This window comes from Lytechinus variegatus, chromosome 3 (assembly GCF_018143015.1).
Source record: "Lytechinus variegatus isolate NC3 chromosome 3, Lvar_3.0, whole genome shotgun sequence".
Taxonomy (NCBI): domain Eukaryota; kingdom Metazoa; phylum Echinodermata; class Echinoidea; order Temnopleuroida; family Toxopneustidae; genus Lytechinus; species Lytechinus variegatus.
This window is the reverse complement of record NC_054742.1, coordinates 34,003,750-34,026,960: the sequence shown is the minus strand read 5'-3', so window position 1 is coordinate 34,026,960 and position 23,211 is coordinate 34,003,750. Positions and strand designations below refer to the sequence as shown.

At 34.8% G+C, this 23,211-nt stretch overlaps 1 protein-coding gene and 1 long non-coding RNA gene across 4 annotated transcripts; both read right to left on the bottom strand.

Annotated features, from left to right (window-relative positions):
- Positions 1–406: 406 nt before the first annotated feature.
- Positions 407–15,194, bottom strand: LOC121410843 (altered inheritance of mitochondria protein 44-like). Of its 3 annotated transcripts, none has more exons than XM_041603163.1 (11): positions 14,901–15,194; positions 10,673–10,703; positions 10,056–10,104; positions 9,065–9,332; positions 8,394–8,713; positions 6,665–6,757; positions 5,592–5,767; positions 5,099–5,156; positions 4,275–4,346; positions 3,253–3,391; positions 407–1,832 (listed from the first exon to the last, which is right to left on the bottom strand). In XM_041603163.1, exons 1-11 carry the CDS (start codon positions 15,002–15,004, stop codon positions 1,721–1,723), a joined length of 1,422 nt encoding a protein of 473 aa, XP_041459097.1. In that variant the 5' UTR covers positions 15,005–15,194; the 3' UTR covers positions 407–1,720. The 3 variants fall into 3 exon arrangements, with proteins under 3 accessions (XP_041459097.1, XP_041459098.1, XP_041459099.1); XM_041603164.1 differs by having other exon boundaries at positions 6,665–6,751; XM_041603165.1 differs by lacking the exon at positions 6,665–6,757.
- Positions 15,195–16,656: 1,462 nt separating this feature from the next.
- On the bottom strand, positions 16,657–22,841 carry LOC121410842. Its single transcript, XR_005969382.1, has 4 exons — positions 22,719–22,841; positions 21,877–21,954; positions 20,963–21,184; positions 16,657–19,081 (listed from the first exon to the last, which is right to left on the bottom strand). It is a non-coding gene; the product is annotated as an uncharacterized LOC121410842 (long non-coding RNA).
- Positions 22,842–23,211: the final 370 nt, after the last annotated feature.

Genomic DNA, 23,211 nt, shown 5'->3' with positions numbered 1-23,211 from the left:
GGTGGTTTCAGACCGCCTCGAAGTTCGCCAGTTCCAGGTATTCTCTGATCGGGAAATTTACCCCGATCAGAAAATACCAGGTATTTTGGTAATGTGAAAGCAAACTACGCGTAATCTCCCCGAAAGAAAATACCCGCTAAATAGTAGGTACTTGGCGAAATTACGAGAACTTTCGTGGGGATTTTTCCAAGGTCGCAGGTATTTTGGCGATGTGAAAGCAAATTACGGGAACTTTTATCCCAGCGTGTAGTTGGGCGCGGCGGCGTGGGTGGCTGCTGGGCTAGAGATTTTGAATCTCCCGCCTTGCCTGCTTATCAGACCACACTGCGCATGCTCGTAACTTCGGGAACTTATCCCGAAGGATGTGTTTCGGGGCGGTGTGAATGCAGGAATAATTAACGGGTATTTTTTAGCCTTAAAAAGTTCTCGTAATTTAACGGGGATTCTTGTGATCGAGGCGGTTTGAAACCGCCTATTCTAAACCAACATACTCCATGGAATTTCAACAACAAAAGAAATACAAGGAAATTCAACACACTCTTCTACTTGTTTTTAAGACACTGGAAGATGGACGGATGGACTGACAATAATGTGCGTCTACCTAACACTAACAAAATTCATTAAAAAGTAATAAATGCATGAATATATCAAAAAATGCTTAGATAATAATAAAATTTTGAATGACACACCCCCAAAATCCCTTAAAAAATAAATAAAAGGAGATGAATTCTATGAAAAATAACATGTTTGAAAACTCTGATGACAAATTTGCTTTGTGAGATTCTGTAAAGGATCACTCTATCACTTGACGCCCTACGTACACTTGAAGTAATGCATGGTAAACATGCCAAAGATAACATATGGTAAACATGGTGTTCAGCTTGCCTGCAGTGTACAAGTAATAAATATAGTATCTTCAAGATAAGCTGAATATTCAATCAAGTGACCATCTTGCTTCATGAACTACTCTAAAAAGGCAAATCTGCTGAGCAGTTAATAAATATGCCTATGTAGTAGATAATTTTTGGTGGTTCCTTTGAATAAAAGTCAGTATAAATAGGCATCAAGATATGCAATAGCATTAACCAATGTAACCATTATACACCAGTGAATCACTGCCTATATAGTCACTGTAATTCGTTTATGATTCCACACAATGGAAATAAGGTGCATAGTCCTTTGAAGATTAACAATAGAATAACATTCAAGTGCCTTAAACCTCTTTTTAAATACTGAAAAAAAAGGCAAAGCTGCTGATAAGATGATGGACACACCTTGGTAGTTGATATAGTTCTAGTGATTCCTTTGAATGGAAGTCAGTATATATAGGCATCAATATATGCATTTACTGTTGACAGCTGATGTAACCATTACCAACTGAAGATCATTTATGATTACACACAATGGAGATAAACTGCAGAGTCCTTTGAAGATCAATTATAGAAAAATGTAATTCCTTCTCAAAATACTCCAGAAAGGCAAAGGAATGTTTAAGTTTATAAATGTGCCTTTTTAGCTGATAAGTTTTGATGGCTCCTTTGCATAAAAGTCAGTAATTAGGAATCAAGAAAGGCAATGGCGCTCTGTAACAAGCGATATTTGCCATCATATGTAACGGTAAGTGAATCACTGGCTCATTGTTGTAGATTTATGATTTGATACCGTGAAGACAAACAATCATATTAGCAACATTGTTGAAGCACACCATCATAGTCATTTATCAGTGGATGGCATCTGATTTGGAAGTATCTGAAGTATTTGGGTAAACCACAGATTTAGAATCAGTCTTTCCTTTTGTCTCCTCCTCCTCCTCATCCTCACTCTCATCAGAACTGTAGGGGGATCAAAACGGTACCAATAAAACAATTGAAACATCCAATATCTCCTACACATCAGTGCATACATATCCCAAATACAGTTTCATACTGTATAAGTATGAAACCAAGTCAAGGACAAGGAAATGAGAATATTAAGCATTTTTAAGCTGGTCATACATGTATTATTCATATGAATTTTAAAAAGCCTGTCATTAAATTTAAATATCGATGTAAAGATATTGGCAGGCATAGTAATCTCTTGTCTACAATTACAACATGAGCAACCCGTTTATCATTTTTAATAGTGACTAGGCCCGTTTTGAAAGTCCATTTTTGATGCACGTGTACACGGCGTGTTTTTCGGTCGTGTACACGTGTACACGTTGTAAACACTGTGAGAGCGAGTTCTGTTTTCATGTCGACACGGACCCGCATCAATATGTCATAAAAAGGGGTCTATATAGCCTAAGTCACGGTTTTAAAGCTTACCTGAGAAGTTTGAAGTATCAATCCACAAAAATTGGTGCAAATTAAAAGTTTACTCGGCTTAGCAGCGCATTAAATTAATAAAGAATGCAAAAGAAAATCAGTGCAGGGCCCTAGCTATTGCCGACGCTCGGTGGATGCGCATTTTGTATACTGTACCGTACATGCATGCACAGATCGCTGCAGAATAAGTGTAACTGAAGTTATCGATTGATTTTCATTATTATGTTGCCAATTTGAAGAGCGTTTGTTTGTAGGCTTGTGTGCGAGCGTATAACACGTAAGTTGTAGCGATGATCGCTATCGCAATTGGTGATTCTCAAATTGACTCTGAGTGTGATTGAGCAACGCTTTCGAGCTTTTGAGACCGGAGCAGACCCATTTCGTGCCTATTTCGTGGTACAAAAACGTGAGTCTCCAGAAAGAATGTGGATTAAATTGGCGATTTTGGAAGTGAACTCACTCTGGATTAATTGAAATATGTTGACATATTACTAATTAAAACATGTGCAGTGTCTGAGAACTAAGATTTAATGTGAGGCTGTGAGCTTGTTTATGCAGATGCTACCGTGTACACGGTGATGGAATTTAGTACACGTGCACTGACTTGACCGTGCGTGTACACGTGTACCCGAAACGGGCCTAACTAATAGTGACATATTAAATAGGGCGCAACAGTAACTTGTCTGCATTATAACATATGCAACATGACCATTTTGATTATTGTCAACTACAATCAATAGTGATGGAATCAAGATGCAGTAATTTCTTTTACAACATATGCAATATATTCAATTTTTATAAGTGTATAAGATTTTTGTCCAAAAAAGATATATAAATTCAGTGAATTGGTAAAAATATGTGTAAAGAAGTACAACATTAGAAGGGGTAGGTTTACTCCATTAAATATTTTGGAAATATTCTAAAAATAAAAATATCAACTTATTACCTGTCACTTTCCGAGTCATCATCACTGTCATCATCCTCATCATCTTCATCTTCTTCATCATCTTCTTCATCATCATATTCTTCATCATCATCTCCGCTCTCGTCTTCACTGCTGCTTCCATACAGCTGATAATGCCACACTAGCAGAGGATAAAAAAGAATTCCAAAATAACTGAATATATCAAGGACATGGCTTTTATATTGCATCAGTTATTGTAGAATGTTTACTTTAACTCAAAGAAAAACAGCCAATAGAGAGAACTTATCTTGCTGTTGCAGGAATACAGTTTTGTTTAAGGGGTATTGCACACTGAAAATAATGATATCTAAATAAATAAAGTAAATTCAAACATTAAAAACAATAAAAATGTCATTGAAATCTTATATAAAAAAACACACATTTTTTTAAAAATGTCATCATGAATATGCAATTCTTTCTTTCTTTTTTCTTATTTTATTACATGAAATCATAATTGTTAATACTTTCATGCATGTGTATTTTACTTATCTCCCTCATAACAAAATAAGGTCCACCCGTTATCATCTTCTACATTCAATCAGTAGTTATTCCTATCTTTACATTCTTGGAGGACAATAATTGAATAACATTGCCTTTCTTCTTTGCCCGCCAGTTCTTCTTGGTCCAAAATGAGATTATTCTTGTCAATGAGAACCTTTTATGAGGGGAGGGGTTGTCAAAACAAATATTGCCTAAACAAAAAAAAAGTATTTCCTCCCCCTCCCCATGTACTGAAATTCTGCCCCCCCTCGATCTATTGAGTAAGCAGCAATATGACCATCCAATTCATATTTTTATACCAAAATATGTGTAAAAGTAACTCAATATTTTACCACCCTTTTAGTATTCTACATTTTTGTTACATTTCAAGTTCTGTTCATTTTGTACACTTGAAATATAAAGTCTATTCTGAGATTAATTGGTAGATTTACTTGTAAATAATATTATCCATACAAGACTTTAATAACATATGAAGACAATAATAATTATCATTTGAAACTCACATCTTTTCAGCATCTCTTCAATTAGTGGCTTGAATTGCAGACACTCAGCATTTTCAGGCTCATATATAAGAACTATGAAAGAAATAGTGCATGCTTTTAATTCAAGCTTTCTTTTAGCAAATATATTTGCATCAAAAAAAATATAATTTTCCCCCCTTACAATCAAATTCTGATTGGAAAAATTATATTTATCCTTTTCCACTGTCAAAATATTGTGCTTTCTGCATATTTATACTGGTATAATCATACAATTCAATTTCATTTTAAATCAATTTTATTGTGACAATATACTATGGATACATGATAACAGTCAAGAGAGTATTAAATACATATGTCTTATTTGATAACATTAAAATAATTGCTGAATGGAATACATCAAATAGACAATTCTCAACATAAATAAAACTATGGATTAACTATTGAATAACTGAAATATGAATATATTAATTGCATGAAATAGAGATAAAAAAGTCAAACTAAGATTGGAAATTTTCGGGAGAATCATGGAACAATTATTAACCAGTTTGAATAAACAGTTTAAAGACAAAAAAAAATCATATTCAATACTACAGAAAAAAATATATAAAATAGGACTACACAGACTAAAAAGACAATTTTCTTTTCCCCCAAAAAGGAATATTCCTATGTTGTGTAATATTTAATAGGAATACTTGGCATGTATGTATTACAGCATTGTAAAGTATCCAGTGCATATCAGCCTCTTTTCAGAATAAACAGAATTAAAATTGATACAGCTGAGATTAATACTTATTTTCTGACTCTCAAGGGAATGTTGGATTAACAATCGTTATAAGTTTACTTACTCATTTTACACAGCTTATCTGCAGTTTCATAGTCTTCTTCCATCACAGAATCTAAGAACTGATACAAGAAAGAAAATAAATGAATAATTATTTCTACATATATTTAATTCATAAAAGGTTGAGGGAGTTCTCACTTGGCAGTTTGCATTTTTGTGGTTTGTCATAACTGAATAAAACTGAAGAGGGAAGTGTTAATCTTTCAGAGATCTAATATGCCAATTTAGATTTCAAATGAAAAAATAATAAAACGGCAAGAAAAGAAAATATTTCAAACTCTATTTTGCTTCTTTTTTTTCATGTTTTTTTTTTACTAAAGCATTATTAGCTTTGATTAAATTTGGAATTCATGATAAAAAAAATGTTTACTTAGTTTTCTTACAAAATGACCCCATTAAGATGCAACAGGGCAGACATTCAACTTGATTACTAACAATATGCCAATGGGTATTTCAATAGTCCATCATATTTACATAAAACAAAGGTATAATCTTACTTCTCCCATGAGTTCAATTGGAGCAGTAGGTCCTTCTTCTTCCTCGTCATCCTCCTCCTCATCAACATCCTCTTCATCATCAGCTACTTCAGTATTATCAGCCTTATCTTCTTTTCTATCTTCAAGGAATGGTGGAGGTCCAGCAGTAGCTCCCATACTCAGAGCAGGCTCTTTAACTACAATGTATACCATGATTTAGAATAGAGTATTATTGTAAACCTATTGACAAAGATATAATTTATATTTTTCATGATATAAGCATGTTTCACATTTTCTTCATTTATTATTCCATATTTGTATATCAAGTTATCTACTATACATTGTTTGTAGCTACAGTAAAGGTATTTCAGTTGGGCCAAGTAACTTTACTTACAAGTAAGGTAGGTACTAATAAAACATTGATTAGGTATACATCCTCTACATGGAATTAAAGGGCCACATCCCAACTGAAATTCTTCACCTGAAGAAATATAATGCAGCTACACTTACACCGCATGACTGATATGCAACATTATTTTCATCCCCAAGCATTGTGTTTGTGAAGAATCGGAATAGAAGACAGGCAAAGTGAAATTGGTGTTAAAAGCTACAACTGAATGATGTTAACATATTTTAACTGGAATGCAATATTTTAATCATGTACTCTTATCATAGATCCTCAATAGAGTGATAATGCCAAAATTTATTAACATCATTAATATAAATATATATCAATTGCCTAGGAACAAAAGGATCACAGATTACCTTTTAACGTTGTCAATTTTCTCTAATACAGAGGTCTATGAGGGAATCTTTAATACAATATGAACCATCCAATTGACTGCAGATTCTAACCCTTTAATATCCACTTATAAAGCCATGGCTCTACAGGTAAAGCTATAATGATTCACATATTTAAGAAGCAATCTATCATAATTCACATTACCATACCCCTTTACCAGTCTGTATATTCATCATTATAAACATGATAAAACAACTTTTAGATGTTGAAATATTTCTCCACAGATTGCAATAACATTTTCCCAACATATACGAAATGCAAGTAATATAGTCATATACATAACCAAACTCACCTAGATCTAATTCTGGTTGATTACCTGTTGAAACATAGTAGGAGTCAGTGACAGTGGAAGGGTCTTCTCTATTCTTTACTAAAGAATCTGCAACTGATATAACAAATACTTCCTACTATTTCAAGGGCAAAGTATCATTGAAACAATATATTTGCATATTTGCTGTTGATGTTGCAGAAATTGGAGACAAGAAACTGATGCCTTCTTGTGAATTGTCAATGTTAATTTCAACTGAACACTGAGTATTTGAATACTGTGGGCTGAATCAGTCCCTATTTACAGTTTTTTTGTCAGAAATTTGTTTGAAGAGAACTTTGTATTATCATTTTTTTTTCTTTTGAGTTGCTTGCATCTTTTGAGTTCATGATTTGTGATGACCAAGTGTTGCAAAGTTATGTGTGATTTTGTTCCTGCATGAAAGATTGAAAATTGAGATTTCATGTTCCAATTCAAATTGAATTTGAAGCTAAAATTCAAATTTGATGTTTAGTTTGATTTACTGATCAAAGTAAATTCGTTTTAGGCTCTTTGTGGTTGTAATAATGCACAAGATAGATTTTATAGAAAGAAAAAAAAATCCACGAAGAAATTTAAGAAATATACATAAAATACATCAGTAATTTGACTATGCTTTTTTAAGAAATTAATTTGTAAAGTAATTACAAAGAAATTGCAAATAAACTTTTAATTACAAAGTATATACAAATTAATTTGTAAAGTAAAACAGAGTATATAGAAAAATATAATCCCTTCAAATTATTTTTCATTGATTGTTAGCAGAAAATCAGATTTCATACATAAATAAGCTTTCATATTATTTCGAAAAAAACTTCAATTTGTGAGGAAATAATGATTCAGTCTTGGAGAACCGTTAAGTGTCCTTTCTGTGATACAGTTATGTGGCAAAACTATTGCGACACACTTGCACAGAAGAGCCTTGTGCATGCATATATATTTTTGACCAAATAAATATACACACATTGCTAATCCAAATTGCCTAATCTGTGCATCAGAGCAATTTTCTAGACAAGATATAGGCAAAATGTGTTTCCAATAGATGTACTTTGATAGATTTTTGTGGTCCCTAGAGTCTTGACTTGAGGCATGACTTGAGACAGCACATTACACTGGCGCCGGTCCGATGGTACCAGACACGGAATCATTGCTGTCAGGCCAGTAACTTTTCAGAAATAGCCAGATTTACTGGTCCAACATACAGATTACATTTTCTTCCCTTTTGTAAATTATGAAAATGGCTCTAGCATCCAAATGGCTCTCTAAAATTTAGAAATGAGTCTCATGAATTACGCTGTGTGTGTACTTTTTTTTTTGGAGGGGGGGGGGGTCAAGCAATAAAAGACAGCAAAATAAACCCGGGTCTTTTATTTTGTTTTTCTTCATTTTTACCAGTAAATTTTAGGTTTGGACCAGTAAAAAACGAAATACTGGGTATCTACTGGTCCGTAATGATCGGGAGCCTGTTGCATAAAACTTTTTACCTGAGAAAACTCTGGTAAAAACTAAAAACTAAGATTAGTCTGATTTCTGCCATTGACTTTAACACAAGGCAAAAACTCTGGTAAAAACAACCCGAGTTTTCTCAGGTAAAAAGCTTTATGCAACGGGCCCCAGGTCAGACCAGGAGAAAAAAAAGGTAGTGTGGAGACCTGCTTCAGGATTTGAAAAGTTATTTGGACATTGATAGATAAAATGTGCCTAGATCTCTTACCTTTTTTCTTAGCTGCACTACCTGACTTTCTCCTTTCTTCATGTTGTTTGATCTCTTTATCCTTTATTCTCAACTGCTCCATCAGATAATTCAATCTCTCCTCTGTACATTCCTTCTCTGACAACACATTAACCCCATCACCATTTCCTCCATCAATGCCCACTCCCACCACCCCCTCATCTTTGTGGGTGTGTCCACCAGTGGCTCCTACAGTCTTGTTTCTGTCTACATGTGTATGGCTTGTTCCATTTGTTAAGGGTGTTTGTCTGGTGATGGCTTCTGGCACAAAGTCCCAATTTTCATTCTTTGGAATTCCATGCCTGAGGGAAATAATTTATGTACCAATAAATGAGCATCGTCTGAAATCTCAGTTATAATATCATAAAGATATCTTTCTTGAAGGAGTGTGTGAAGCATCGTGGTTGTAAAACATACACAATGGCAACTCCATTAAATAATTTGACATACTCAAGTTCATTAATCACTCCTGAGTAATATAAAGTGACATGTTTAATGAAAAAATTGGTGTAACTTGTCTACTGCTAAGGGCTAAAGCAGAAGAACTGAATGAAATTGAGTAGGTACAAAAATTAAAATGTGTGGTGGCTCACTTGCAGCTCTCATCAATATATCATATCTCACAAAAATACATGCATTAGTTACACACTTACGTTTCATAGTTTCTCTTGACAGTGGTCAAAGAAACTTGTTTGTGAATCGTACTACCTGGTCTAGATTCCCCTGGTGGAGGCGAAGCAAGACCATCATAACTGTTAGCCCTATTGAATCCAGCATCATGTTCCTCGTGACCTTGGCGTGACCTCCGACCTGATGACCCAGCACTCTGTGTCTGACGAGGACTTTTCTCTGAGGAACTAGACGGCCGATGACTTGTGCGACTGGAAGTCCTAGATCCAGGTCGATCTTTGGATGGCTCATCTGCAGGTGAATTTCATAGGGTAGAATCAGGTTTTTTATGTACTGTAGTTTGATACATGTATGCATAAGTACAATATATAATAACAGATAATTTCCTGGCTATAATAGCTGGGATGCCATATACTCTCTGTAGAGGCAAAAGTCATTGTAGGAATATATTCCTCCTACATGTAGATATTCATTTATCACCTGTGGAGAAAGTGAGCAAATGTACAATCAGATCTTAGCAAAGGATACCAAGGCTAACAATATCTTCATGAACATGTAATTACTCTTTAGTTATTCTTTAAAACTCTCTTACTTTTATTTACTATTTGTTCTTTTTTCGCATTAATAAATGATTTTCTATTTTTGCCAAAAAAATATCTACTAGAGGTCTATTGCATATAGGAAAAAAATCTGGTAAAATTTTGCCAGAATTTTTCAATGTGTAAGTGTCAATGGCATAATTCCATTTGGCAGAGTTTTTGTTTATTGCCAAAATCCTTTTTTGTGGCAAAAGTTTTATGCAACAGCCCCCTGGTAGATGAAATTGTGAATTTACTAATTTATGTGTCACAGTTTCAAAGTATATTATAAATGAAAACAATATAAAAGTAAGATTCATGATCACAAAACCTTGATACATGTACCACTTAAATACATCATCAACATGTCTTAAGATAAGAACACTGCAACAATTAAAATAAAATCAATCACTAAAAGTGTTTGATTAGTTCTTACCATCTGGTGGTAACATCTCTAGCTGGCTTCCTGATCTCTGTATGGGAGTCTGAAATTAATTATATCAGTCAGAATTTGCAAAAGTCTTAGTCATGCTGATGATGATGCTCATATGCAAAATAATTATATCTGACCACAAAACTCAAAACCCACAATAATTCACCAAGGAAAGTTATTGTTAAAAAGTTTGAAATTTAGTCATGAGAGACTTAACAAGCAAAATTTAGAAAACTGGAATATAAAAGCAAGATATTTCTTCTACATCCTATCAAAATCCAACTTAACCCAAAATACAAGAATTTCCTTAAGACCAATTTCATGACTCATGTCATCAACATCAAACATTATGTTTAATGTTGATCCTTGAAACAACTACTAACACACCAACTTTGCTTGATATATTCAACTCTTCCCTCCTCAACCCATCCCCCCCCCTGAAAAAAAGAATCTCTAGATAATTTTGATTCCTTTCTTTTGGCAGTATCAGATGTATACCCTTTTAACAGTCGATTTAACTTTATTTTAGTCAATATATAATGTATTACTGAGCACTGCAAACATTGATTTAACAAATTATAATCTTGAAAAATGAAAAGAATAATTCTGTGTGATCTCACCATGTTCCTTGATCGTCTTCCTGATGGAGGCCTTGAATTTAGGGGGGGAAATGTAATGATTATAATTAGAAATAACATCAAATTAGACCATCAAAAAATTATCCAAAGACAGGCCTCTCTAAAAATGTGTCTAATGCACTGTCTGTTTACAGTATTTTGTTTTTCTTTTATAATATTGGCCCGAATTCACAAGGGTGGTTTTTAAAACCATCAGTTGAACCCATGGTTTATGCAGATTTCCTGTAAAAATTACGCTTATTTTCCAAGTATATAAAAAAAATGAATGCGCGTTTTTTTCAGATTGCGCCAAATTGATGCCTGTTGCCATGTTTAAGTATGTTATTTCATTCATGAGTCCACTGTTTGAAGAACGGACTCATTAATTAAACACAGCGGACACATGAATAGAATAGCATGGATAACCACGGCAACAGGCGCCATTTTGACAAAAGCGCGCATCAGCATTGGACATATTTTAATATATGCACTAAATAAGCGTAATTTATACAGGAAATATGCATATAATATGTGTATGGGTTTAACCGATGGAATTAAAAACCACCTCTGTGAATTCGGGCAAATATGTCTAGTAAAAAGAGATCATTTAATAACTGAAGAAGGATTTAGTAATTGTACTAAAAAAACAAAGATTTTGGGCCAAAAGTTGCACACCAATATTGTAGCCCATTTACATAATTTTGGGCTCAAAGCCCTAAAGAAAACAAGTATTTTGGAGCAACATTATTGTTGCCCAATTCATCGGTGCGTGTAGAGCAATGGCATCCCGTCTCTGGCTCCATAGGAGATTAAGCACGTCAGTGATATGACATTAATCTCCAGGAGCCTCCTGGCTTATACACACTCACACATGCATGCGAGGTTAGCTATACAAACCTCGCACAACGCATGTGATTTCATAGTGCATTTTGACGTTTTCATTCATCACACGAATGTGAGGGACTAAAACACGCCAAAAACTTCTACATTAATTCACTACGTAATTTTCATCAATCAACTTACTTAATTTTAAAAATATATTCAAAATTATTTATAAAAATGATTTTTTAATGCTTATCTCCAAATTTCGGCCAAGATACTCCGTCCGTCCATCCGAATACTTACTGCGGTGGAAATCACGCAAACAACAATTGAAATGCGAATTTTTCCTATCTTACAGTCTCGATTCAAGTCGTCGGCACATAATAGGAAATTGTACAAAAAAATCAACAGGTTGCATCTCATGTATATACTTAAAGGTGAAGTATGCCATCTTTTGACAAGATGATGAAGAAAGTGGATTGAACGAGTGAGAAAATAATGCTGAGCACCTAGTATGCAGCTAGCAGGACAAGCATCAGAGCTCCGTTAACAAACCGGCTTATAAATAATATCGCATGCCCTCTTTAGGCCAAAATTGATTTGTCGCTGATCACAGGGCATCCACGTGAAGATCAAGAAACAATACATTTTTTTTTTAACAAACTGGAAAGAGAAGTCACCAAAGGATCCATATGGTTTAGTAAATGTCATAGCACAATGTGAAATCCAAAATTTAGTGTTATAATGATTTATTTGGGCAATAGCCCATTAAAGATTTGCATGTGTCGCATGCATTTGTATTCCTTCGCACGCGAGATGAAATGAACCCATGGGTGGGCCTAACCCAGGGAGCCCAGGTGTCGACCTTGCAAAACGAGGGAGACACTGGGGTAGATTGGGGTCTCAATAGTAATCTCAATAAAATGTGGAAACAGGAATTATGCACTTACCACGATTTTATGGATGAAGGTCTATCGTGACACAAATCCTGACATCGAGGCACAGACTGGAACCTCAAAAAAATGAAAAGTTCTGTCGCGATACCTCTCCTTCTTTCAAAATTCAAAACAAAATGGCCGATCGAGACCGAGGCTATATTTCGTTTTTTGAGGTTCCAGTCTGTGCATCGATGTCAGGGTTTGTGTGTCACGATAGACCTTGATCCAAATAATCGTGGTAAGTGCATAATTTCTGTTTCCACATTTCATTAAGATTACTATTGAGACCACAATCTACCCCAGTCCTACATCTCCCTCGTTTTGCACAGTCGACTCCTGGGCTCCGGCCCGCAAAGCGGGCCAAAGCTCCCTGGGTTAGGGTGGGTTAGTATACTTATACTAACCTCGCAATATGCATGAGTGGGTGGGCTATTACTGCCTGAGTGAGCCGCAGTAAAACACATTACTGAAACTTATGGTGGTGTGACCTTAATTCGCGCGTTACCTTATTTTGCGCAGGGTCGAATATCTCAATATCTAATAAATATACTGAAAAACTGATATCACCAACAGAAAAAGCGACTTAAATGTACCAAGTATGGAAATTTTCTTGAAGGTAAGGCCTCAATTTGCGAAAATATTGGCAAAACATCGGCCAATTTTATTACCTTTTGCGTCCGCTCCGAGAAAATCTGAACTTCTCAGCATCAAGCATCAAGAAATCGCCAGTTTGCAAGCAGAGGTCTCCAATAAGTAAGTAAAATGTGATACCAACCGAATTTATGGCATTTTAACCTCCATCTGATACAATTAACTTACCTTCCTCTGTTTTATTCATTATTTAAAGCTTTGCAAAATGATGGTGCGCATATTAAGTTGCACTTTTTTATGACACTTTTTCAGCCCAGTGCGCACTAGTCGATCGTCATGGAATTTTGAGATCGCGACACCGGCGAAACCCTTGGCCTATTTATAATTCCGTCAAGCTAATTTGACTTTGGAAGTATTGGAACCCTGCCTTCCGTTTGGTATTTATGATTTTGATTAATTTTGTGCGAACTGTAAGAAATTTTGGGTTGAAAATCAACTACATGATAATTTTTATAATGTGCGCAAATTATGGTCACCCATAGTCATTCATAACCTTGTTCATAAGAGTGGGTCACCCCATAACATTTGAATTCACATAAGTTATATGTACAGAAAGAGCACATCTTCAGCTGTCTGTTAAAAGGCACGAGATTGCACCTACTATGTGCGCATGCGCATTAAACCCCATTTTCAATGAGCCGCCCAGACAGAGGCGATGCCACTCGCAGCAAAACCCGCGCGAAAACCGTGCCACCAAAACCAGCGCTCGCGATGCCCCGTATTCGCACATAGCTACACATTGGTAGTTGGTACTGATCATGCTGATGGAAATATATGATTGTCGTGCTTCTTATTTTATGAATATGTTCAATTGAAGATGTGCAAAATCAGTTTTTAGAACAGAGTTCCCAACCGCGTAGCCATGATTTCATTTTGGAGGGGGCGGTAAATGCACGCAAAGCGTGCTAACACTTACAGAGCGCGCAAAGCGCGCTCCCTAGGGGGTGGGTGCAGGGAGGGGGAGTTTCCCCCTCCCACGCGAAGCGCGAAGCTTTTAGTGTTTCATAAATTAAAATGAAGAGGAGCTGTTTCTCTTGTCTCTAGTACCTCCAATTCGGATGACTATATTGCGATTTTGAACCTTGTTTTCAAAATAATGATTGTGAATGCACAAAAGAGGTATACAATGGAGGAAATTAAAATGATAATAAATCCGCGCGAAGCGCGGAAGCTAAAGCGTTTTATCAATTTTTCTTGCCATAAAAAGGGTCCCGAGAAAAGGGTTTTCTCAAAGATATATTGAATACTTTCTTTGGAAAGATCAGATTATTGATTACAAACAATTTAGCAACAGTGCATATTTTTAACTCGCAAAACAGAGGAGAAGATTGGTAGAGGAAGATATTCCTCCCCGTACAGAGCAATGAAACTGAAGGGCGGACGTTTCATCAAATGTAGATGAATACCCAATCGGCTCTAATTCAATTGATTTTCTAAGATTATTGAACTTCATTACAAGGAATATAGTGCGCAAAAAGTTGAAACTTCTGCGATTTATTGAAACTATCTATCTATATAAAAAAAAGGATGCCTAATTTTTTTTACTTATCCTGAAGCGCTTCATTTTGAATATAAAGAAACTTAAGTGTCATTCAAAATTTCAAACTGAGGGCGCAAAACAGGACAGGAGATGAATGTATACAGGGAAATGACATGAAGTTTAATACAATTTGATAAAAAATATATTTTGGGGGGGGCGACCGCCCCCACCGCCCCCCCCCCCCCTGGCTACGCGCCTGAGAGTTCCCCTGTTATCATCAACAACTGCCTGCGCAGCTGTGCGAGTGTGACTGCATTTTGATCAGAGCGGAGAGGCTTACCTGCTGGTCGTCGATGGGCTAACCACGGTGGAAATACCGCCAGCTCCCCGCTCGAGGACCACCATTGAATTGGGGGTGGTGCTGCCGTCTCTACTACTCTCCATTCCAGCTCACATTCAAATGTACAATTAGTTCAATTCATCTCATTCCACTCCTTGAAATATATATGATCCATTGCATGATATCATCTTGCTATTCATTGCTGGAGTTTTCTGTAATATTTGACTGCAGTTGGTTATTAAAATACCGGAAAACCGTTGTTTACAGTCGCGTAGCTACTATTCATATGTACGGTGTCGTTAAAATCAAAGTAAAAAGGGAATAAATATTGTGGGTATGCATGTCTGCATGCCATTTCAATTAATTCCAGGACCCGATGAATACTGTGGAATAATGTGGTTCTTGTACTTATTTCTTTGGATTGAAGGGAGTAAATTTTTAAATACATCAATAGATCAGTATGGTAGCCCCACCCACTGGCATTCAGAGTCGCCCCCCCCAGATTTGTTAATAATAAAAATGAATGAATAAATTAATACATAAAAATAGATAAATGAATAGATTGATATTCAAATAAGTAACAAAATACACACATACATAAATAAATAACTAAATTCACAACAAAGCTGAAGAAAAAAGAAAGCTTGGGAAAGGAAAAGGGGATGAAATAAACTGGGTTCCTAAAGAAACTAATCAAAATTTTAAAAGGCACTCCACAGACCCCACTCAATCTAAATTAACAATATTTTTACACAGGTTAGCCTCAATAAATCTTTCATAAGCTCATGTCAATAAGAGATTGGTTCAATCACAGAGACTATACGTGTATCATGGTTTAAAAATATGGTTTAAAAATCCAATGTCACAAAACAACAAAAGAAAGACCAATGAAAATGAGATGGGATTAAACACACTTCCCAGTTTATCCCACGGACTGTTCGCAAGCATGTCTGTATGTGATTGGCTTAATACAGCCACACACAGATCCTTGGGAATGTCCTGTTAAACAAGGGATGATCTTAACCCCGGCGTGTGAGTGCATATGCATCCCTATGGAAGTGTCACTATAGCGCGGCCTCCGCCGGGTGAGCTCTGCAGCCGCTTTTCAACGAAATTGCAGCTCATTGTAGCAGATCAATGCGATCGAAACGGCATAACGAAATATATGCGAAGCTTTGGAGCGGATTTTTTTCTTCTTTTTTCTCGATAAGAAGAAACTGCTATGCCTTGGAGCGGCTTTCTTTGATCTTCTTCTCAATAAGACAAAAATGCTATACCTAGGAACGGAAATTTGAGTGTAAAAATGGGGGTCCCCTCCGCGGCACATACCCACTATGCATTATAATTTGAGTGCCCCCCCCCCCCGGATCTTTACACAGTGTCCGTCTTTGTGTGGCAGATATACACACAGGCACACACTGTGTTAAGATTCCATTAAAAAAATTCATGTACAAGTATTATGTCATCTTCTTGTAATGGCAGTGCCTCATTCACATGTATGTATATGTATCTTTGGGCAAAGAGATATGGGCATCTTACATTCGTTGACACACAGATACACAAACTGTCTACCATCACACCTTATCAAGGGCCTTGTTAATACTCACTTCCTCACTGCCCCAATTTGTCAGGGCCCTTTCAATATCAGGTTAAAGTATATCCACACAATTCCACTTGTATGCATTTATATTTTCAATCCCTCATTCTTGGTCATGAGGGTAACATAAGAAAATAAAGACCTCAACACTGGTATAATTACAAGCAACTAGAATTTAATGCCATATTATTTTGCAAGGAAGTGAACAGAAACGTGCAAATATAATAAAACAATGTGTTTCCCTCAAAATTACTTCATCAATGGTTTTGTTTTAAGTTGGTGAATTTCTTCTCCCCTCATTTTAATCCAATTAAGTTATCTTATTTAATGTTCATTGTAGTGGTGAGTTTGCTAGAGACATTAGGAGTGTGTCTTGTACACAATGTTATGCAATCATGTTATCTTAGACAATAAAATAATCCATTATCTAAATCTGCAGTCAAAGTGACTGTAATAATCTTATTATGCTATTCATCAACATAAATTATCACATCCTTTAGAATTTATCTAAAATCAACATGAGATAAAATAAACAAATGATATGAATTCAAGAGTACATAACGTTCAAATTACATACTGAATATTTACATATCAATCTATATCTGCAAATTTGTTAAAACAAATAAATACTGTATCATGACATATATTATATACAATACACAAATAAAACATATACACATAAAATTGTATGTTTCTACCAAACCAATGCAATGATATTATGAATAAATGCATAGAAACAGGGGTGGTTGAATACCATAATACAGTATGGCACATAATGTAAAAAAGGGTCATTGACATTTGAAAGGCTTTGACCTTGAATTTTATGGGTAAATGTGCATTCTAGGTACTTAAATTTTATCATACTTGATCTTCTTGTAAGAATCTGTGCATTTTTACACCATGATCACCAACATGCTCCTTCTCATCTCAGAGATACCATTATACAGTTTACAGGAAAAGGTGATTGACATTTGACCTTGAAAAAACACAAACACTTTCCCTACCCCATATTCCTCCTAACTTTTTTCTGGTATATTTTGACACCCATATCTACTCAAATCTGAAACCATTTCCATAATTTCATTCCAGATTGGTTATTTTGGGGTCTTATTTAGGGATACTAATAGTCATCTGTGACTTTTTGACATTTATATTCATGATCATGAATCTAAACAGATAGTCATCACTTACACTCTTGAATCAAGTTTGAAGTCACAATCTTTCAAATAGTTCTTAGTTCATCATGAGAAGTTCTTTTCAGATAAATGACCTTTGACTTTTTATATCTTGACTCCCAAATCTAAACATATCATAATCTCTTTAACAAGTATACTTGCAGCAAGTTTGAAGTTGAGCCATAAATCGATTCTTTATATCATGAAAAAAAAAGACAAACAACCCAAACATGACTGCAGAAAACATCTATATTGTGCACAGATATAAAACCATGCAAATCTGTTTTTGTGTAATGCCCACTTATAGAAAACCAATCAAACTAGCAGTAAATAAACTTTTAGACAGGGCTCCCTTATTGTATGTGTACATTTTAACAAGATTATTAGAAATTATGAACATTATATAATTTGAATTATAAGGAGAATTAAATTAAAAACTTTTTTTTATTCAAAACATGGGCATGAAAATTGTGTTCTTGACTAAAAATTATAAAAAAATATATACCATACCTTCACAATAAAACCTTATTTTATCTTGTGTGTTTTACATAAAATCATACTGTTCTAATTAATAAAAAAAATAGTTTTAAGAGTTTTAAAATGATCTACATGCAGAGAACAACTATATAAACAGCTATGCCCTGCAAGATACAAACATGTACCAACTTCCAACATTAAGACAAAAGCAAAGTAATCTAAAATGGTATTAGACATGGATAAATATAATCTCCAACAGGAGAATCAAAGTCGGATATTTTCATTAACTTTTGTTTCCTTTACATTACCTTCATGTGATTTCAGATTGACAGTCTTCTATTAACATTTAGTCAATTGAATACTGACACATCTAAATCCTAAATGCTTTGAATAGTGACCATTCAGTTAAAATAGCAAACTGGTTAATATCTCAAGATCCAAATTTCCGAACTCTTCTTAACACAAATGACTGTAAAACAGAAAATTCAGCATTCTTTTCCATATGTATGGTATACAATAATTGTATCATATTCGATGGCTAGAAATGCAATATCACAAATATTCCACAAGTTACGGCCAATTTTGCATGAATCAAAGGTGAGTGCAATACTGGCACTATCAAATGAAATACTCAAACTATCCCGGGGAGAAAACATTCAATGTAATTATTTTATTCATTATATCGTGCAATAGGCATGATATTGCACAGAAAGATTTGTACATAAGCCTACGGGCATACTACGCAGGCCAAGATGCATTTTTGATGCGCTGCTGTTGTCGCCCTATATAATTCACTTTTCTACATGATCCTGGCTTTGAGGATTAGGTGGGGATGGAGTGTCCTCTGAAAGTGCTTCATTCACCTGCTCTCCATCTGTTGACTGTAGCGTTGCTGATGATGGTGGGTGTGACTCTGTCTCTTGTCTCACTCTCTGCATATAAAAAAAGAAAATGGCAGTGGAATTAGTGTACCAAGTAATAAAGGGAAATAAAATTGAGACTATCATAGTATATGGGACTGGGGTTAAAGTTGTATGTTCAACACTGTTGGAAACAAGATTTACCCCTAAAATAATCTTTGATGCATATACCTAAACATGCACAACAATAAACAAAATTACTTCATGCATCTCCCATTTTGGAATACTCGATGCAATTACTAATATTGTCTACAGGCCTGTGGATTAAGTGCCCATAATGCACAATCTAATTACAGACAAATTTAAATAGAGCGAACAAAAATGCAACTGAATATATAGCAGGTTAGTTATGGTAGATAAACAAGACTAAGAACAGTGATTTTTTTAAAAGAAAAATGGATATAAGGAATCTAAGCGTGAGGCTTTACTTTTCAATGACCCCCCCCAAAAAAAAAAAAAAGAATGATAAAATGTTCCCTTTCAAAAGAATTGTATTTCTAAAAACTTCTGTGACAAGTGTGAAATTACAACAGTAGGAATTAATTTAACTCCTCAAATTTATCTAGCAGGTGAAGCTATTGGGAAATATATATATATAAGTATATATATAGGTAAAGTTTGGTAGAATTATATGCAATTGTAAATCTGCATGAAACAATGTTTGTGTAGCAAAATCTAATTTGAATAATATAATATTATGATACAGTACCAGAAAAAATCATTTCCAAAACAATGTAATATGCTTCCCAGAATGTAATACACAGCATTCAAAGATATAGAGACAACAAAATAAATGAACTTACTGACAGACTCATACACAGATCTACACAAAAAAAAAACCAACCACACAACATACAATTATGAGACACTGGTCTGATGTATGGAATATTAAGAAAGAGCACCATATGAATGAAACCACTCTAAAAGTACAAATAATGATAAATTAATGAATTGTACAGTCCTGCATTATGTGCTAACACTACTATTGACTGGACACAAAGACAATTCACAGTATACTGGCAAGATTAATTTTTAAGATAGTGAAAATGGGAAAAGTTTTTATCACCAACAAATCAGATATCCTATAGGAGAATAATCTAGAAGGATTTTTTGAATGCATACAGTTAATAATTATGCTTCCACCACAGACAAAAATAAATAACACACATAACTTCCAAAATTTTCCAATAATGAACTTTGACTATGAGACCCAAAATGTATAAACAAAATAATCTTTATCTCCCCAATATGCAAAGGCTTGTGTTTTGGATTATTTTTTTTTGCATAGCATGCAGCCTTTTTGTCTCTATTTTACTTTTGCTTCAATTATGTATCCTTAAACACCAATATTTACATGATTTGTTACACTCAATACTGTGATATGTTTTTTTCAAAAATTATCAGAATTCAAAGGATCACTAATAGTATTTACATGCACATGCAGCAAGTCACATTAAGTCATTATCATATGAGGGTTGTGTTTCAGAATGCTGCTTGTAAGTTATGCAACACTTAATGAACAACAGGAACATGATTCATGAAGCTATTAATAGATTATAAAATGACAGTACGGATGACCAGTGACACTTTCTAATGCTAAATGATGTATCCCTATATCATTAAGTCACCATTCGTGCATAGTCATGAATTACTTCTAAACAACTCTATGAAACAGCCCTCTAATTAAAACAAGCCAAATGAGGGGCTACACAGGGAACACACAAGGAGCTATATATCTAGCTTAGAAATGTAGCAGCTAAATGCACATGCACATTTAGGTCTAGGATTAGAACCACCACCACCAATACATTACTATGTCTAATAATGATACCATAAGAAGGCTACAGATGGAACACAAAAAAATGTTAAAAGAACTAGACCCAATTTCCTTACTACTGTCCTAGTCATTTTTCTCCTTCCCGACCTTCCCCGTCATTCACAATATGTGATGGTTATTCACCGGACCACCGTTCCATAGCTCGGAGACCTCCTTACGACACACTGCTACAGCCAGGGTAGACAGGACGGTGCAGGGTACCAAGTAGAGGAGAGCAGGCTGTCCTGTCTGCATGAGGGTGAGTGCGACGAAGGTGATTATCAGTCCAACACCATATGCTGTGAGAGATGAAAATAAAACAAAAAGAGGAATGAATTCTCAGCTTTCCGTACTCCTGGCATATTTCTCTATGAAGTAAATTTGTCAACAACTTAATACCAGATTTTTAGAATTTGCACAATATCAAAATTACATGACGAAAATATGGCAAAGATACAGAGACAAGATTTCAAATCACTTTTAAATAATTCATACATCACATTTATAAGTTCTACTAAATCATCCTCAGGTTATGATAGCAATGATTTTGAACAAGACAATTGTATCTAATTTCCTGAGTATTCTTCACAATTGATTGATTTTAAGGGACATTAAACTCAATGTCCCACCACTTGGTAGAGTTTACTTACTTGATCATGTTTTCATGTCAGAGAACAAAATAGCACATGAATGGCTCTGGATCTAGTAATCCAAAAAGTGTACATGTAAGGGAAAGGTTTGAGGCAAGTCCACTTGCTTGCACTGTGTACTGTGTACACTATACAATGCTTGTATATATTTCACAATATCAATTCAAAAACAGGACATTTACAAGTTTATTTGCATGATGGTTCAATTTTCATTTGCCTTGATAAGTAGACTTCTAAGTAATGAATTTTTTTGTCATTTTTCATTTTTCATTATGTCACAAAAATATCACCACTGTGATGTACGAACCTTATACTGTATGATATCAAAGTAATACACTCACCAATAACAGATGTGATGTAATATATCCTTGGAGATTTAACTTTCAAGTCATAGGTGTGGCAGAAACCAACAAGCAGACCTGTCCAATCAAAAAAGTTGATGGCAGTAATTGTATTTATTGTCACAATATGTTGATGAGTTGATTGAGTTCATAAAGTTAACTTCACACTTGTTCAGTCATAAATCATGAGTACGGTAAATAAATAGATTGCATTATGTATGGGAATAACAAATATGTTTGACTCCATGATTAATAAAAAACATTTCAAACATGCTAAATGCCTAAGATTTTATACCTTCACAGAAATGCCTTCTATTGTTAAAGCTAAACTAATTTAGTTACTGCAATCACTGATTTCAAGAGTTTAAAACACCACCGTAAATCGTCAACATTTCATCTTAGATCTGGAAGTGGTGTGCTTACATTAATCCAACTTTGTGAAATCTAAACTGAAAACCAAACACTTTAGATAACCAACACAGATAAACACAATCATGTTGGACAATGCATTATTATTGCTTGGAAAAAACACCGTCACCTTTGCAGGAATGAAACAGTTATTTTGCACATTTCTCATAAAATATATTTTTTCTACCAGAATAATTTTGCATACCGGTATATTACTTTTCTTTAAACATACAAATTAAATACCGGTAGCCATTTTATTGGAATCTGTTGAACTCATTTTGAAATCATTACCGCAAATGTACGACTGCTACTACTACTACTACTACTACTAATACTCTACTAATACTGCCACTATAACAGATTTGACAACTTACAAACAAAGTGCTAACAAACACTATTACTATTACCAATAAAGGAATGATAAAGCTTCGCACCTGGTACTAGAATGTCTCCAAAGCCCAGCATAGAGTAAACATTGCACACAGAGAATACCGAATGGCAGAGCCGTGGCACAGTCAGCAGGACAGGAATCTGGATAAGATTAACACCAAAACTAGTAAAATCATCACCACATAATGAAATTGTATACTGGTTGGTATTCTGGTAACCAATTGTAACTTTTGTCGTCATTTATTTCTATCTGAGAGTATGACTGCCACAAACCAGTATTCTGAACATTGTCTTTTTCTCTGGATATCTCTGTAAGTTCCCGTCCATCAGACAAACCAATCACAATCACTGTTAGTTTCAAATGGTATTGAGATGTTAATATGGTGCTGAAAAAAATGACAAAAGTTATGACTGCTACACCCAGTCATAAATGTTTTCATGTCTATTGACTGTAAAGGGATTAAGCACGTTTGATAATTCACATGTTATTTTTTTGCATGCTATGATGAAGAGACACACAAAAGTTATGACAATGTT

Excerpts from the sequence above, each read along its gene's own strand:
- LOC121410843 (XM_041603163.1), bottom strand. The coding sequence starts at position 15,004 with ATGGAGAGTAGTAGAGACGGCAGCACCACCCCCAATTCAATGGTGGTC. Across the intron at positions 8,714-9,064 it reads GTCAAGAGAAACTATGAAAC|GCATGGAATTCCAAAGAATG; the intron begins GTAAGTGTGTAA and ends TATTTCCCTCAG. Across the intron at positions 5,157-5,591 it reads CAATTGAACTCATGGGAGAA|TTCTTAGATTCTGTGATGGA; the intron begins GTAAGATTATAC and ends TTCTTGTATCAG.